The following is a 16111-nucleotide window of genomic DNA, read 5'->3' on the forward strand; positions in this document are numbered from 1 at the left end:
ATTGTTATATGTATATTGCCAACTCTATGGAAATATTAGAGTATCAAAATCATGAATGACAGCAACATATCATCTTTGGTAACAGTCGAGCTGTTGTTTTAAGGAGTAGGATTAACATTTTAACACATCATCTAAGTCTAATGTATGACCATTCATGATAATGAAAATCCTTGTATCATTGTGGTGGTGTTTTGTTTTTCAGAGACTCGAGAAGACCGCACCAAAAGACTGTTCAGACACTACACTGTGGGATCCTATGACAACTTCACCTCATACAGGTACAGCCTTGCTCACGTGTGCTAAAATTTTGTTCATTTAGACCGGGTCAGTGCCGCTGGAAAGAAAAATCTGTTGTGGAATTGGCTGCCACCTAAAGGCAACAAGCCGCCACAGCACTGGTGGAATTTGAACTCGCTCGGTCCCCCACAACAGTACACTGGATCTGAAGCAGTGTTGAGTTGATTTGCTTTAATTTATTAAGCCTCCTCTAATGTTCTTTGTCAAACTGCCCTACTTTAAAGTCATAAAAACAAAAATACAGATTTTTTTTTCTGAACGTTGTATTCAAATTTGCTGTGGTGGTATATAAAGGCAACGTCATTAGAATGCAAATATACTATGTGGGCATAACTTTCTATGAATTTGTCCAAGCTGTCATCGCTTGAGCTGCCAATATTACAAACATTTCGTTTTGTATTTATTGCTTTTAGCTTGCAGGTAATTTCAATGGAAAAGCGACAGTTTTAATATGACTCTGCCACACAGACATTGTTTCGATAGCTTTCCCTGCCTTTCAATGAAATGTCAGCTTTTCATTTATTTCTTCCCTGCTTTTTGAGTTTCTAAATGTCATTTGTGTCGCCGGAGCTCCGGGTTTTATGGACTTGCATGGTACACTTGACAGTCGACAACCATAAGCATCCAATATGTAAACGTGGCCGTTGTCAAGGCACAGAAAGTCTGACACTGAAATCTAAATTACATGTTAGGGACCAAAAGAAGCACATCCTAAAGGGCAGATGTAGATTTTTTTTTTTTTCTGGTACACTGGACTTGAACATTTCTTAGTTAAATGAGGTTAGTGACAGTTCATTAATCGTATTCAACCAAAAATTGTCATAAGTAGACATCCCAGCAAAACTGAAAAGCTTCACATCTCAACAGTTTTATTTTCTTTCATTTTAAAATGAATTCTGAAATACCCATTTTATGGTTGTAATACAAACTAAAAAGTACTAGAATTAGATGAAAAATAATTTTGTTTTTATAGCTAATACTAAAACTAATTTTTAAAACTCAACTTAACTAAAGCAAAACATTTTTAGAAAAAAAATAATCTAACAGACCCGCTCCAAAAAATAATTAAAACGAACTATAAAAAAAATCACAATTGAAATAAAAGCTAATTATTAAAAAGAAAATCCAAAACTCTTAACCCCGCGAAGCTGCAGCGTTTTGAGCAAACTGAGGATGTTTTAGGAGAACTGGTGGACTTTAAAGTCAGTTGTACAGCCACTTTATTATATGCTCTCAAAAAGATGTCATTGGTATTTAAACAAGGGTGTGCAGGCTTATATTCCATTGTTGATGGAGATGTTTCTCTGTCTTACTCTTTAAAAGTGAAACATCTTCACTAACCATCAAAAATCCAGTCACCCCAATTCAAACCTTGCGCATAATCTGTTTTTTGCTGGTCGGACAACATTCTTACATTTTTGCTTCATTCTGATCAATTAAATACAAGTCCCGGAACTGTGAGTTTTGTATGACTTACTACAGAACGCCTTTGGCTTCTTGCAGAAAGGTTTGTTTCCGATCAGCCATTTGCACCAGCGCAAACTCTGTGTTCTCTCGGTAAGTCTTGAGTGCCAAGTGATGTGTTGCTAAGCTAACAGGAGAGCGAGCGCAATCATTGGGTGATTTTACGCGCTGCTGCAAAAACGTTACCAAGCCATGTGTGTTTGGTTTGCATTCAAGTGTATTTGATGTTAAGCGTTTGATAGAAGAAACAAAGGACAAATATTTCAAAGGTCACTGTGTCTAGGTAGGCTTGTCATTCTTTTTCTGATGACTCTTCTACTCCCAACATTTAAAAATATGTACTCGAAATCTGAATTTTCTATCCCCTACCCTGTCCTCAAAAACTGGACGGGGTCTGGAATGGTTAATAGAATCTGGCTTACCTGGGTTTGATCACGTGACAGTCGCAAACTTTGGCGCTGATTTCTGTTGACAGCAGCGGGGCGTGCTGCATAAAATGTCAGCCAGTCGTGAATGGTGGAATACGGGTCGCTTAATCATCTTAATAAATAATCCACGAATGAAATATAATTCAGATTGCCATGTTCAGACTACTGGGAGTACATAGAACCTCTTATTGCAAAGACAATTTTTGACTCCACTTGTGCTTTAAGTCTGCATTTCTCCATCAAATGTGAACAACTGGAATGAGACAGCGATGAATTTACGCTTTCATTAGCGTCATGTCTCTAGTGTGTGTCACTTCAGAGGCAGAAGATTGATCCATTCTTAAAATGCTTCTGAGCTGCTCGTGTGTGTGTGTGTGCGTGCATGAAAATAGGAACACTCTTTTTCCAGAATCATACTGACTTTTCTCATCTATTCTCTCCCCAGTGATTACATCATAGAGGAGAAGAATGCCGTCTTACAGAAGAGAGAAAATGAGGGCTTTGGGTTTGTACTGCGTGGAGCAAAAGGTGAGCATTATTCTTATCATTTTGGATTTTAGAGTTATTTCCTGGCCAGGACATAGGGTGGCATGGTGGCCCTGCGATTAACGCGTCCTGCCTCTTAGTTCTCAGGCTGTGACTTTGAATCCAGGCTCTGACTTTCCTGCATGGTTTGCATTTTGGTAGAAACCCCACACAAGCACTGTGCCATCCTGCAAAAACCACACGAGAGTTTTGAAGAACCTTTTCACTAGTCGACTGTGCTGCCAATGAATCTATCGTATGAGTCAGTAGCAGCTTTGGTCAACATGTTGGTGTATTCAGATGCACTCTGTGTGTGTGTGTGTGTGTGTGTGTGTGTGTGTGTGTGTGTGTGTGTGTGTGTGTGTGTGTGTGTGTGTGTGTGTGTGTGTGTGTGTGTGTGTGTGTGTGTGTGTGTGTGTGTGTGTGTGTGTGTGTGTGTGTGTGTGTGTGTGTGTGTGTGTCAGCTGCCAACTCGCTGTGCCATCTGCTGCTCACACATGGCACTCCAATTTAGCAGACACTGCTCCTCTTGCTTTTTCTTATGTTTACTCGCCTCCTCCCTCGCTCCTTCTTTTCATCTTGCTTGACAACCTCTCCATCCATCATTGTCTCCACCTTTTCCACCAGTATGGCGAGAGTAGCTAATTATTTTCTTTAGTGTGATTATCTTTTACTCTTTTAGCACATGTTCCCCCAGCCGTCCCCACCCAATCCCCATTTTGGGAGGGGTGGGGGGAGTGTCAGGGTGGTGCGCTTACCCTGGCAGGAACCTACTTTTATTTGTCACTGTTACCACCGTTACTTGCTCACTACCTGTGGAGCTGTATTTTACTGTCCATTGAAAGACACACGCACGCACACACACACGCACGTACAAACAAAAGTCGTCTAAATTTGCACAGGTAAAGTAGATTCGAGATACAAGGCAATAATGACTTAGTACCGTAATTTTCGGACTATAAGTCGTGTTTTTTTTTTTCCATAGTTTGGGTGGGGGGGCGACTTATACTCAGGAGCGAATTGTATGTGAATTATTTTGCAAATTTTTAAAATTCAAAAATCCGTGATGTAGTGAAACCGTGATAAACGAACCGCGATGTAGCAAGGGATTACAGTCATTTGACCTGCAAGTGACGTCAGCAGCGCGGCGGTTGTTTACATAAGGACAAAGGATTCTATCACGGGATGACGAAGGGCCCCACGTTTGAAGGATTTAATGATTTGTATTGACACAAGGTTTGAAAAACGCATTTATGTTATAGTTATTTGATATATTTCATTTCGTGTAGCAACTTGTATATGTTTTTATCATTACAGTTCAGTAGTTGTTGGCTCATTGAATTCTTGTTTTGTTAAATAAAGAGCCGTTTACCAAACCTACGTGTTTCCTGGTACTTTGTTAACGCTACAATATAGTTGTATACTAGATCTGTGCGGCGCGCACGCGGCGTTGTTGACATAAAGGACGAGGAATTTGATCGATGGATTTAATGATTAGGAGTGACACAGATGGTTTGATAATATTGTTGTTATATGATAGTTATTTGAAATATACTTTATATATCTTTATATGGGTCTGTGGAATAATTAGAAATGCAACTTACGAGTCCGATGTCAGCGGCGCATATGTGGCGCATACGCGGCATTGTTTACATAAAGGACGATCGATGGATTCAATGAATTGGGGTGACACAGATGGTTTGATAAACGTGTTATTTATGTAATACTTATTTGAATAACTCTGAATGTTACTCAGGCCCGTTCTCAGCTCCTCGTTTGTGTATATGTCACGTTAGCATACCATATCGTTTAGCCTGTTGTTGCTGGTTCATGTCTGTTCTTGGTGTTGGATTTTGACAAATAAATTTGCCCCAAAAGTGCGACTTATACTCCGGTGCGACTTGTATATGTTTTTTTTCACTGTATTGTGCATTTTATGGCTGGTGGGACTTATACTCCGGTGCGACTTATAGTCAGAAAATTACGGTAGGTCAAACGTGCGCCTCTTTCGTCAATTCCACGTTTCATTTTCATGGACTGAACATTGGGAAGTGTTCCAAAATTGCAGTTTTTAAAAAGTACTCAAGTCAATAAGTATCTCAAAAGATTGGAAATCAATTTCTCTTTGTCGTTTTATTATTATACACATAACTGTTATGTTAGACCCCACTGGCTGCTAATTGGTCTATTGCAGTACGTTCAAGTAGCGTAATTAGGCACACATACCAAAATTATTCACATCTGTGGTAATAATGTCATGAGTGGCGTAGCGTAATGGTCGATATCACTGGAAAGCTGAAAACATTCCTTTTTCGATTATGCCAAATGCTTAGCAATGTGACCACTAAATCCTCTTATTTACTGGCTTAGCCGAGACCCCCATCGAAGAGTTCACGCCGACCCCAGCGTTCCCCGCTTTGCAATATCTGGAGTCTGTCGACATGGAGGGGGTGGCTTGGAGGGCTGGACTGAGGACGGGAGACTTTCTCATCGAGGTAATTGCGCTCACACACACAAAATTTACACCTTGACTTAAAAAAAAAAAAAGTCACATTTTGACTCCTGTGTGAAAAGTAGAAACTCAATGGAAATGCCCTTGGTCCACTCAAGGCTCCTCTTCAAAAAATAAATAGAGAAATAGTAAAGTTAAAACATCATTAAAAAAATATAAAGACCTTTTTGGCTTTTTTTGGTTCATTTCCAGTAGACATTGTGCTGCTATTTGTGCTGTGTGCGCCATGGCCTCCAAGTTCAAGTTTCTATGGATTCCCGCTAATCTTCTTCAGCAAATTGACTAAAAATCCTTCCTGGGGTTCAAAAGGAGGTCGTATGATTCGTACTTAAGGTGCAACAAAAAAACTGGTTGAATCGGAAAATCAGTTTGGATTTAAAAGGTGCAAGTGGATCAAATAGAACCAAATGGAATTGTTATGTTGGGATATGTATGGACTTGTTGGAGCGATATATATGACGGAAATGCCAACTTTACAGTAAATTGAGGCACTCACTCGTAAGTCAAGCTCCCACTGTCTCTTGATTCGTCTTGTACATTAAAGACAGCAACTTAAAAATTTTCTGCCACCCGTTAGGTGAACGGCGTGAACGTGGTGAAGGTCGGCCACAAGCAAGTGGTGTCGTTGATCCGGCAAGGAGGGAACCGGCTGTTGATGAAGGTGGTCTCTGTCACCCGTAAGCCAGAGTCGGAGGAAGTTGTCCGCAAGAAAGGTAAACGCCGCCAAATATTGGGAGAGGAAACACAAATCAATTGACATTTGTGGGAGATGACTTTGAAAAACTCTGTGTAGTTGCACGCACCTCAGCTGCCATAAACTCTCCAAAATGGACAATTGGGGGAGATGCTAATCTGATCGCCGACTACTGCTGAGCATGGCACTAATCCATTCATTGCCTACAATTACGGCTGTTTTTCAGATGGATTTCAGACTTTACCACACACCTCTTGCTCTGTAATGAAATGCACATGAAAAATACAAAGTCTCCCCGCACCTCTACATCCTTGGTGCTTCTTGCCACTGTTGTCATGGCGACTACACCACACGTTTGAAATTAAGCATTGCATTATAGCAACAGGCTCTCTCTGCCTCTCGGACTGGTTTCGCTCTCGCTCTCTCTCTCGCTCTCTCTCTCGCTCTCTCTCTCTCTCTCTCTCTCTCTCTCTCTCTCTCTCTCTCTCTCTCTCTCTCTCTCTCTCTCTCTCTCTCTCTCCCTCTCTCACCTCCGTCTCCACTATGCTGCAGCATGAGCACGACCCACACACATACAGAACCGATGAATACCAGGACTGTGGACTTACAACAAGTGCCACATGAAGGATAAAAGGATTTGATGCTTCTTCAGTGAAGGACACGAATGTTTTGCACTGAGTTTTTGGGGAGACTGCAACACTGAGTGTTTGAAGAAGGATTACCAAACTTCTTCAAGGGAGGAGGAGTGATGTCTGGTGCATATCGTTCTCCTTAGCTGATTGTCCTCTCTCCATCTGTCAGCACAGACGACGTTTTGTCCTCCAAGGGGTTGTTTTCTTAAAAGGTTGCACATGAAAAAACAGGGATAAAGTCGTTCACACCAGCAGATGTGAATGCTGACGGACTAACTGAGCGCACCCAGGATCGCTTCTGCAAATGGGCAAAATTGCTGAGCAGTTCATTTTGCATGAGCTGTGAGAGGTTGATGCGAATACACTAGATGAGTTTAACATACACAATGTGATCATCAAATTTTCTCCCAAAGTAGTAAGTTATTTTGAGAGTTTTAAACAAAACAAAACATGGCTTTTATGTACTTGCTCTTTCCTCAAAATTATTAGAGCCAAGCGTCTCTATTCTATAACTCAGTTTTATGTTAGTTTAATTTTCCACACCAATTCTTCCAATTCCATCACTGGAAACTTTGTTTTGTGCTTGCTGTGCTCTCACAAATTTCCCATGAAGAAAAAGAGCAGATCTACTAAAAGCTCAAGACAGTTGTAAATCAGGACCCAAGTCAACGAGGACCCGCTTGCGTGCCCGAGCTGCTGTTTTGTTGCGTTTCAAATAGTGGACCACGGTTTCCCTCGATTCAATGTTATGTGCGGGAGCGACAGAGAAGGAACACCTCCCAACTAACCGAGCCTCGCGATGAAGAAGTCGGGCTCCCTGCTTAGCACTTCGTCCAAATTGGATCCGATCAAAACAAAGGCGACAGCGGCATGGGCCGGCCGTCTGCGGGAAGCCCGGAGGGCACTGAGCCGCAAAGCCAAAGAGTTTTCATCACGGTCTTCAACACCATCATGGTCCTCCTCAACGCCGTGCCTTTTCTCCACAGCACCGCCACCCCCCAAAAGAGCCCCCAGCACCACGCTTACGCTGCGCTCCAAGTCCATGACGGCCGAGCTGGAAGAATTGGGTGAGTGTTGGCGGTTTTGGCCATGCCCTCTCCACGCTGGCATTCTCTGTGGAAAGCTGTTTGAACATTTGTTCGATATGCTTCTTGTGCACCTTGAGGTCTTTAGTGGAGAGCAGTTGTGAAAAAAAAAAACAGTTCTACTAAGACACAGTATTTCACTAGAGCGCCCTAGTCGTTTTACTGTTCTGATGATTTGTCTTACTATATTCAAAGAGTGAAGTAGTCCGTGGATATCGTACAAATGCTCAAAAGGCTTTCCATACTGCTCCTTTTTCCACTTTCCTTTTTTCCACTAACCTTGACAATAGTTACTTCTCTCTTGGCATGTCCTTGTGCTTTTTTTTCTCTTCTGCTGACGCTTTCATTGTCTACCAAGCTTCTGCTCGGAGGAGAAGAGGAGGTGAGATGCAGAGGTTTTATCACTTCTCTGGGCAGGGAAACATATTTACACTATAAGCGACTGTAACAACAGATGTTTAAATATTAATAGTGTGTTTAAATGTAGGAAATTTTAAAAGAAACTATTTGAATCATTCATTTCAAATGTACTGAACACAAAAGCTACATTGAAATTGTACTTAAGGTTTCAACACAGAATCCTATAAAATTAAAGTGTTGTACTTAAAAAATCAAATTGAACTGTGCTTGACAAATTTATTATATCGGATTAAAAACCTATAATAATAATAATCAAGCCACTACCGTTATACCTAGTAATTTGAAGCTTTAATTAAGTGATTATTTCCTATAACACAAGAGGGAGCTCATGTACCACATTTGGCAAATCACTGCATTACAAATTAAAATGCCATTCGTCATAGATCATAATTTTTCATCATTATTCTCTATTATGTTTAGCAAGTTTAAAAATATGGTGACAGTGCCTCCTCGTGTGTCTCATTGCTTTCTTACTTACTTTGTTCCGGTTCGTTTACCTTCTCAACAGAGAGACTTGACGAGATGCTGGCGTCGCAGGAGTCTATGTTGCGTTCTCAGCCTCCGGAGCCAGATTACAGAGCAGCCACCGTCAAACAGCGCCCCACCAGCAGAAGAATAACACCAGCAGAGATCAGTGTGAGTGCACATATTCAAAGATCAGTACTTCGCTCGAAAAAACACATAACGATTCACATTTGAATGTTTTGTGGGGCGTCTGGCTGCAGTCACTGTTTGAGCGACAAGGGATGACTCTACATGGAGGTTTTCATCCAGCCATGGAGAGAGATCATATGGCACTACCTAAGGGGATGGCCAGGACCAAGTCATTTGGTAAAACAATCACCTATTCTGTTACTGCACTATCCATTCGAGCACACATAAGGCTAAACTCACTATTGCGTAGTGCTAACCAGTAAAAATGAGCAAACAGATAGTGTCAAATTCACCAAGCTCAAGCAGATGGTGGCATGCTATGATGCCATGAAGAGAAATTGTCCCCCCTCTATGCCAATGAGCTTCATTGAAAAACACAGTCTAATTTACTAACACTAGGGCTAAAAGCCTCAAATAATACTGAGGGCGCTGACAATAGCTTACAGGATCTTAAGCATGAAATTCTGTGGTTTGGTTGGACGGTTTTGTTTTTAAATGTAATCCCCAAATATAAATAGACTCTTGTATACTATTTATGGTAGACTCTTTAGTTTATTGTGTTATGATAGACGGGGATACAGTTTTAATCCTCCAAGTATCACTATTTGCTGTGTGAGTCACTTAATTCATGTTTGAAGGGTTGAATTATTCACACAAAGATTTTAAAGGCATTTTTTTTTTTTTTAAATGTGTTAAAATGATAAGCTGTTGACTGTGCAAGGTGACAGTTTCGCACCTAACAGGATTAAAGTGTGAAGTAGCCATGGACCTGCTGGGTCGTTTTAACAAAAGACCTGTTTTTCTGAGTTTACTGTAATCATCATCCTTAAATGTGGCGTGCCCTGCAGGTGCCACTGAAGAGGCTCGGCTATCTTCCCTGGAAGATGAGAACCACTTCCCCCGCAGTTCCTCCATGACAGACAGCCTCCGAGACCACCCGCAGCCTCATCCCATCCCACCTCCCCCACAAACAGCACCTCCTCCGCCTCCCTATTACCTGGACACGGGACCTCCCCCAGCTTTCTGCCCACCGCCGCCTCCGTCGCGGACTCAGAGTCAGGGTCACGAATCCGGGGGGCACTCCAGCTTTAAGCCCTCCTCCCTGGACCTGCCATACGAGGCTGCTCATCGGCAGGCCGCGCAGATGGAGAGACAGAAGAAAGCCCGCTCCATGATCATCCTGCAGGACTCTTCCCATTTACCCGTGGAGCCTACAGAAATCTCCCGACCTTCTGCTGCCACTCCACCTGAGCGAATAAAACGGAAGGGGCGGATTATTGACAACCCCTACGCCAATGTGGGCCAATTCAGTATTGGACTATACACACCTACCAAGCCTCAAAGGAAGAAGAGCCCCCTGGTGAAGCAATTACAGGTAAGTGGTATTTATATTTCTCTATGAGTTAAACTGATGACAAAGAGCCTCTCACTTTTTTTCCATAATAGTTCTCTTGCCAGACAGACTTCCATGCAGGCTTTGTGGGTTTAGTTCCCACTCAGAGATGATGTGATTGTGACTTGACAGGTTTTTTTTTTGTGTGTCTCGTGCAAAAATGTACCGTAATTATAACTGTAGCAAGGTGTGGTTGCAGCCATAGGAAAGGAACTCTTGTAATGTAAATAACTTTATAAATAAATATACTGTATATCTGTTATTCTAGGTAGAGGATGCACAAGAAAAAGGGAATTTGGTCTTAGCAGCCGCCCACTCGCGGGAGAGCTCACCCTCAGGACAACCCCCGCACGGCCACACGCGCACCAGCCGTGCAGACTACTACCAGCAGCAGCTGATGGCTGAGCGGGAGCGTTTACGGGCCCAGGGTGAGGCCATGTTTCAGGGTAAGGGCCCCTTTGCCGCCGCCATAGCCGGAGCAGTGAAAGACCGTGAACGTCGCCTGGAGGAACGGCGACGATCTACTGTCTTTCTCTCCGTCGGCACAATGGAGGGGGCATCCTCCGCCGGTTCGGAGATCCCCTCTCTGCCTCAGTCTCATTCCATCGATGAGCGGATACTCACCAGAGAGCTTGGCCAGCTGCCACCTCCTGCCTTGGCCTTGAGCCCTTCACCTAGCGGGACCACCTTTATCCATCCACTGACAGGAAAGCCCTTGGACCCCAACTCCCCACTGGCTCTTGCGCTGGCCGCAAGGGAGAGGGCGCTGACCTCCCAGAGCCAATCCCCAACTAGCAGCCCAGAGCCATGGACTAAACAGGAACGGGTGGGGCAGGGCATAATATTCCTTGACACTCAGACCAAAGAGTCCCCTCATGGAGAGGGGCCACCCACATCTTCTCCTTTTACATCTCAAAGCTCCAAGGGAGTAGGGTCTGGCCTTGGATCCACCCCAGCTTCTGTTTTAGTCCCTCAGCCCACCAAACTCCCTTGGTCACCATCTATTGTACCGTTCCACCAGGAGATGGAGACCAGGATTGAGGAGCGGAAAGAGGACAAGACGCTAGAAGATAAGAAGAGCATGTTGATCAGTATTATGGACACGTCGCAGCAGAAAACAGCAGGGTTGATTATGGTCCATGCGACCAGTAATGGCCAGGCTGGTGGCGAGGGTCCAGAGCTAGAACAGACAAGTGTCCCGACATCCAAAGAGCCGAGCAAGACTTTAAGTCCAAGGACTAAGTCCCCGAGCCCCACAGTCCCTTTACCGCAGCTTCAAAGTCAGCGTGCTGCCAGTCCAGCTCTAGAGAAGGCTCTGGTTCAGGGAAGCTCGGAGGAGGACGCAGATCCATACACGGTGACGTTGCCCCCCGCCATGCTGTCCTCCAGCGACGAGGAAACACGAGAGGAGCTGCGGAAAATCGGTTTTGTCCCACCACCTGATGAGTTTGCGAACGGGCTACTGGCACAGGCTCAGGCAAAGGGTATTTTACTCTCCCCAACCAAACCTTCTATCCCTTCCCCCACTACCCCGCCAACACCCACTCCCCAAACACCCTCAACCCCAATCACCCCAACCGTAACCCTCACCCAGCCTCAGCCTCCATCACAGCTTCCGCCTCCACCCAGCGCTCCTCTCAGTGCAGCAGCTGTCTCAGGAAAACCCTCGGAGCCCCCACCAGTGAGCGAGTCCGGCTCTGCAGCAGATTCGGGTGTGGAGGAGGCTGACACGCGCAGCTCCAGCGAGCGGGAGAGAGACCACCACCTCGAGACCACCAGCACTGTCTCCACAGTTTCCAGCATGTCCACGCTCTCCTCAGAAAGCGGCGAACCAGCCGACACACACACCACACACACTTCCTATGCCGACGGGCAGACTTTTGTGCTCGACAAGCCGCCAGTGCCTCCGAAGCCCCGACTCAAGTCCCACATAGGAGGCAGTAAAGGCCCCGTCACCTTCAGGGACCCTCTGCTGAAGCAGAGTTCTGACAGTGAGCTGCTATCCCAGCAACAGGCCGCAGCGCTGGCTGCGGCGCTTGCCGGAGGTGCCGGGCTGCCCCCCGGTGGCTCGGCCTCTGTGACCGGACTAGCACCCACAAAGCCGCGCTACCTCTTCCAGCGGCGGTCCAAGCTATGGGGGGACCCGGTGGAGCCTCGCGGACCAGGGGTGGGGCTCGGTATTGGGAGTTTGGGCAACCTCGGTGGGCTGGGACTAGGGCTGGGTGCCGATGAGGGGGCGAAACCCTCTGTAATGGGGGAGCTCAGTTCGCGACTTCAGCAGCTAAATAAAGACACGCGGTCATTGGGGGAGGAACCACTTGGAGCATCACTCGATCCTGGGAGGAAGTCTCCTGTAGCAGGTGCCAGGTAAGAGTACGGTTAAACTCAAGGAAACCATAGTCAAAAGCAGAGCACAATCACTCCTTAGTGAAACGCAATGTTTGCTATGTGTGAAGCTCAGAGGAGTTTTCCCAACAACTACTGTTGGTGTGTTTGCGTGTTAGGGGAATCACCCTATGCCTGAGAGTGCTTTTTATTTCTACAGATGTGAGGACACTGGAGAGAGTAAATCCTAAGGTTGTAGAACACTAGGGTAAACTTTTTTTGTTTTTTAAATACTGTTTCCTAACCAGCTTGTCAACTAATCCTATTGAAGACTATTCCCTTATACACTTATAGCTCCATTAGTTTCCTTTTGTTAAGTACTGTATTTCCTCACATAGCGGCCTCCTTTCTAACAGACGCCGTTCCTCGATGAATTGCCAATTGTGTCATCCACCAACTAAAGTCTGTTCATGTTGTAACTGTTACCTCGATTTTGGGCGAAACGACAGCTGAATCATTTGTTGTTGTGTAATGTTTTGTGGTTAAATATGACTGAAATTTTGTAATCAAGTAAAAGAGCGCAGTCGAGTCGTTACGCACCTCTGGCTGCTATATGAGGAAATAAGGTACATTGGTTACCTTGTTTGCATCATTTGATTATGTCTTTTAACTAGTACTTTGTACTCAGTTATCTAGCTTTAGTCAGTAACAATAGCACTCTTGTTTCTATAGTGACAGAAATGCGTTTTATAGCACATACAAGTTAGTATTATGTCTGCTTGATGCAAACAAGGAAACCGGCCTTCAGGTGTGTGTGTGCATACCTGAGAGCTTCTCGTCAAACACACACACACACACACATGCACTCGCACAGATAGACTGTGACCCGCAGGATCCCCTTCCTTTCCCCCACTTTCCCTATGCTCCACCCAAAGTCGTTGTTCAAATAATACATCGAGTGATACGTCGACAGCTCCGTGGGCTCGTCACTGATAAACGCAAGATAAGAGCAAAAGCTGCCTTATCGCTGACACTCTTATCAGTAATACCCTCCAAGGATGTATCTTCAGATGTATTTGAACATGACTGAATTAATAGTGTGTCATGTCTCTGGTGAAAAGCCTTCTCACGGTCTTTGCATCGACTCACCAATCAAATTTTGACCTTGTCGAAATGGCACACAGTCGAGCGTCTATTTAATTAACTCGAGAGTTCCCTGGTGGTTATATCATTTCACCACCACCATGGAATATCTGTGAATCGTTCAGATGCTGTCACATCATCATCTCATTTCAAAATCAAGGATGAACTCATTATTACTATAAATCTGTGAAGATTCTCAGACATCTAGCTCATGGTAATCTGAAAAAGTCAAATGGGACTCGGTTGTTAAAGATGTGTTACCTTTAATCCAAAAGACTTCTGAGGTTTGAAATCCTGTGTCAAGCTCCCTCTATTATGTCACTCGGGCGACATAAACAGAAAAAACAAAAAAGCTGGTGACACTATACCGATTTGGGATCGATTGCTGCCTCGATTAAACTTTTGGAGAGAAAGGCAATTTATTTGTTGAAAGAACCATAAAGCTCCAAACCGCAGTAAAGCAATACAACTCACTCCCATTATATAGTTGATACTTTTTGGTGTCGTTATCGCTATAAATTAAATTATTATTATTGTTTTGAGACACCTGTCCACACTTTTTCTTCTATTTTGGTAAAACTAGGGTATACACTTTGATATGTGCGTTCAAATCAAGCTAATTTGCGTAGTCCACAGGTTTTTGTGAATGGTGTAGAGAGCAAATATTACGCTGGAAGCACCAGTAGAGAGGATCGGCTTATGACAAAGACCATCATGCGCACCGTTATTTCGTCCTCACTGGCCGTGTGTCTGCCCTCTCCCACTCCCACTCGCTCAGCCGCTCAAAAACAACACACACATGCTTCCACATACCGTCCCGTGTCACGCCTCCACCCTGTGCTCCATGCTTTTGGGTGCTTGTCATGTTTCGATTCAGTTCGTCTGTCCCTGACTGTCCACGGTAACGGAAAAAATGCACTCAAGCGAAGTGAGTAGTTGTCCTGCTACAAATTGTCAAATGTACAAGTAAAATACATTCTCAAAAGTCTCGGGACAATCTCCTATTTTCTTTTATACATTTCAGCTTGAATGCAACAAGAGTAAAAACATCTGCAAAAAAGTTAAGGGATACATGTTCGTTTTTTCCCCCGTGGGTGTATCAGTGTGTTTTTCTTTATGCAGTTGTTTGAAATTGTGAACCGTGTGCTCATTCCTCTCTCATGTGGCCCGCAAGTCAGACTGACTGATGCTTGAGCCTACTCTGCTGTCATTGTCATGTTTCCCGAACGTACGCACACATCATACTAAAGAATCGAAAGTTAGATTATTTTCTAAGAAAATATTGCACTCCCATTTTTAATCTGTTTAGTAATAGCAAATTAACCATTCGTGGATTCTGATTTAAAAAATGATGAATGGGAAATAATTATTTTACTGATACATTACTTTTTATTGAATTAGTTACAATAAATCAGTGAACCAAACACTAAATTAGGTGTAAGAATAAAACTAATGAAAAAATATTAAATGCATGTAAACTAAGTTAATTTTAAGCAAACGTATTTTCTGATTTACATTTTAATTCATTCATTCTATACACTGAGTCAATTGTAAGAATACAAACATCAAATTGAATGGAATAATCAAGAATAACAGATTTCTTAATGCTTTGTGGGCTGGATTAAAGTCATAGTTAAATTCACCCAAACATAGCAAACACCTCACTTGTACTATAACAACAATCATAAACATGCTTCTGTGACACACACACAACTCACAACACACACGTGTAGCATGTCAAAGACAGCAGGCGAAGGACCCGAGGCCGTCAACACGTCTGCTTAGCGGGCCGCGTCCCATGCGAGTGATGCTAACATTCTCTCCCATTGCTCTCTCTTTGCTCGCCTTGCATGTTCCGCCCCTGCTGCCCTGATCTGATTGGTGTAGAACTGACTGTGCGCCCAGGAGGGCAGGACCACTGTGTAAGTGCGCATGGAGCTCATCTCATGTCAATCCCCTTTGCCGTCTGAGCTTCTTCGTCTTTTTTTGTTTTGTTTAGTTGTTTATGTCTTGGTTCAATTGCACCTCTTGTCGCAGTGTTTCCCAAACTCATTGAGCCAAAACACTTACTGTATTTCATGTGACAAAAATCACAGCACACCACTAAGCAAAAATAGCCTAAAAAGTATATACACTGAAATAATGTGTGAAATCGGGGACGAATAAATAAATAATGATAATAATAATAATAATAAATAAATGTGTAACTGGACACCTGATGAACACACAGTGGTTGGGAATGACTGCCTTGAATCTCATCATATTGCTGCTGTCCAATGAAAGAGATGTATTCTCCAATCAATCATAGCCTACTTTTTTTTTTCAAAGAGGAGATACATGATTTTCATCAGCAAGTAAGGCTTTGCAAACAACATGCATGCAAGAAACGACATCAACACACGTAGTATGTCCTCCCTGCTCCTCCCTGCCCGCAACAAACCAGACGAACGTTTTCTGTAACTGCAAATTATTCAACTCCAGTCTTGCCATTTTCCACAATAATTTGCAGCATGATAGTTGCTAATCAGTGGTAATGTAA

General features: G+C 43.7%; 1 protein-coding gene across 17 annotated transcripts in view; it reads left to right on the plus strand.

Annotated features, from left to right (window-relative positions):
• shank3a (SH3 and multiple ankyrin repeat domains 3a) overlaps positions 1 to 16111 on the plus strand; it is a 105013-nt gene that overhangs the window by 84745 nt on the left and 4157 nt on the right. For 6 of the 17 annotated variants that reach the window (XM_068651031.1, XM_068651033.1, XM_068651035.1 and 3 more), the window contains 11 exons: positions 203 to 278; positions 1801 to 1854; positions 2635 to 2717; positions 5085 to 5209; positions 5804 to 5939; positions 7539 to 7619; positions 7996 to 8019; positions 8566 to 8693; positions 8783 to 8888; positions 9560 to 10086; positions 10373 to 12471. In XM_068651031.1, coding sequence (XP_068507132.1) covers positions 203 to 278; positions 1801 to 1854; positions 2635 to 2717; positions 5085 to 5209; positions 5804 to 5939; positions 7539 to 7619; positions 7996 to 8019; positions 8566 to 8693; positions 8783 to 8888; positions 9560 to 10086; positions 10373 to 12471 — 3439 coding nt within the window. Of the gene's footprint in view, positions 1 to 202; positions 279 to 1800; positions 1855 to 2634; positions 2718 to 5084; positions 5210 to 5803; positions 5940 to 7538; positions 7620 to 7995; positions 8020 to 8565; positions 8694 to 8782; positions 8889 to 9559; positions 10087 to 10372; positions 12472 to 12649; positions 12698 to 15459; positions 15875 to 16111 lie in introns of those variants that run through there. The other 11 variants (XM_068651034.1, XM_068651037.1, XM_068651038.1 and 8 more) reach the window with 9 other exon arrangements.

Source organism: Syngnathus scovelli, chromosome 6, assembly GCF_024217435.2.
Source record: "Syngnathus scovelli strain Florida chromosome 6, RoL_Ssco_1.2, whole genome shotgun sequence".
Lineage (NCBI taxonomy): Eukaryota > Metazoa > Chordata > Actinopteri > Syngnathiformes > Syngnathidae > Syngnathus > Syngnathus scovelli.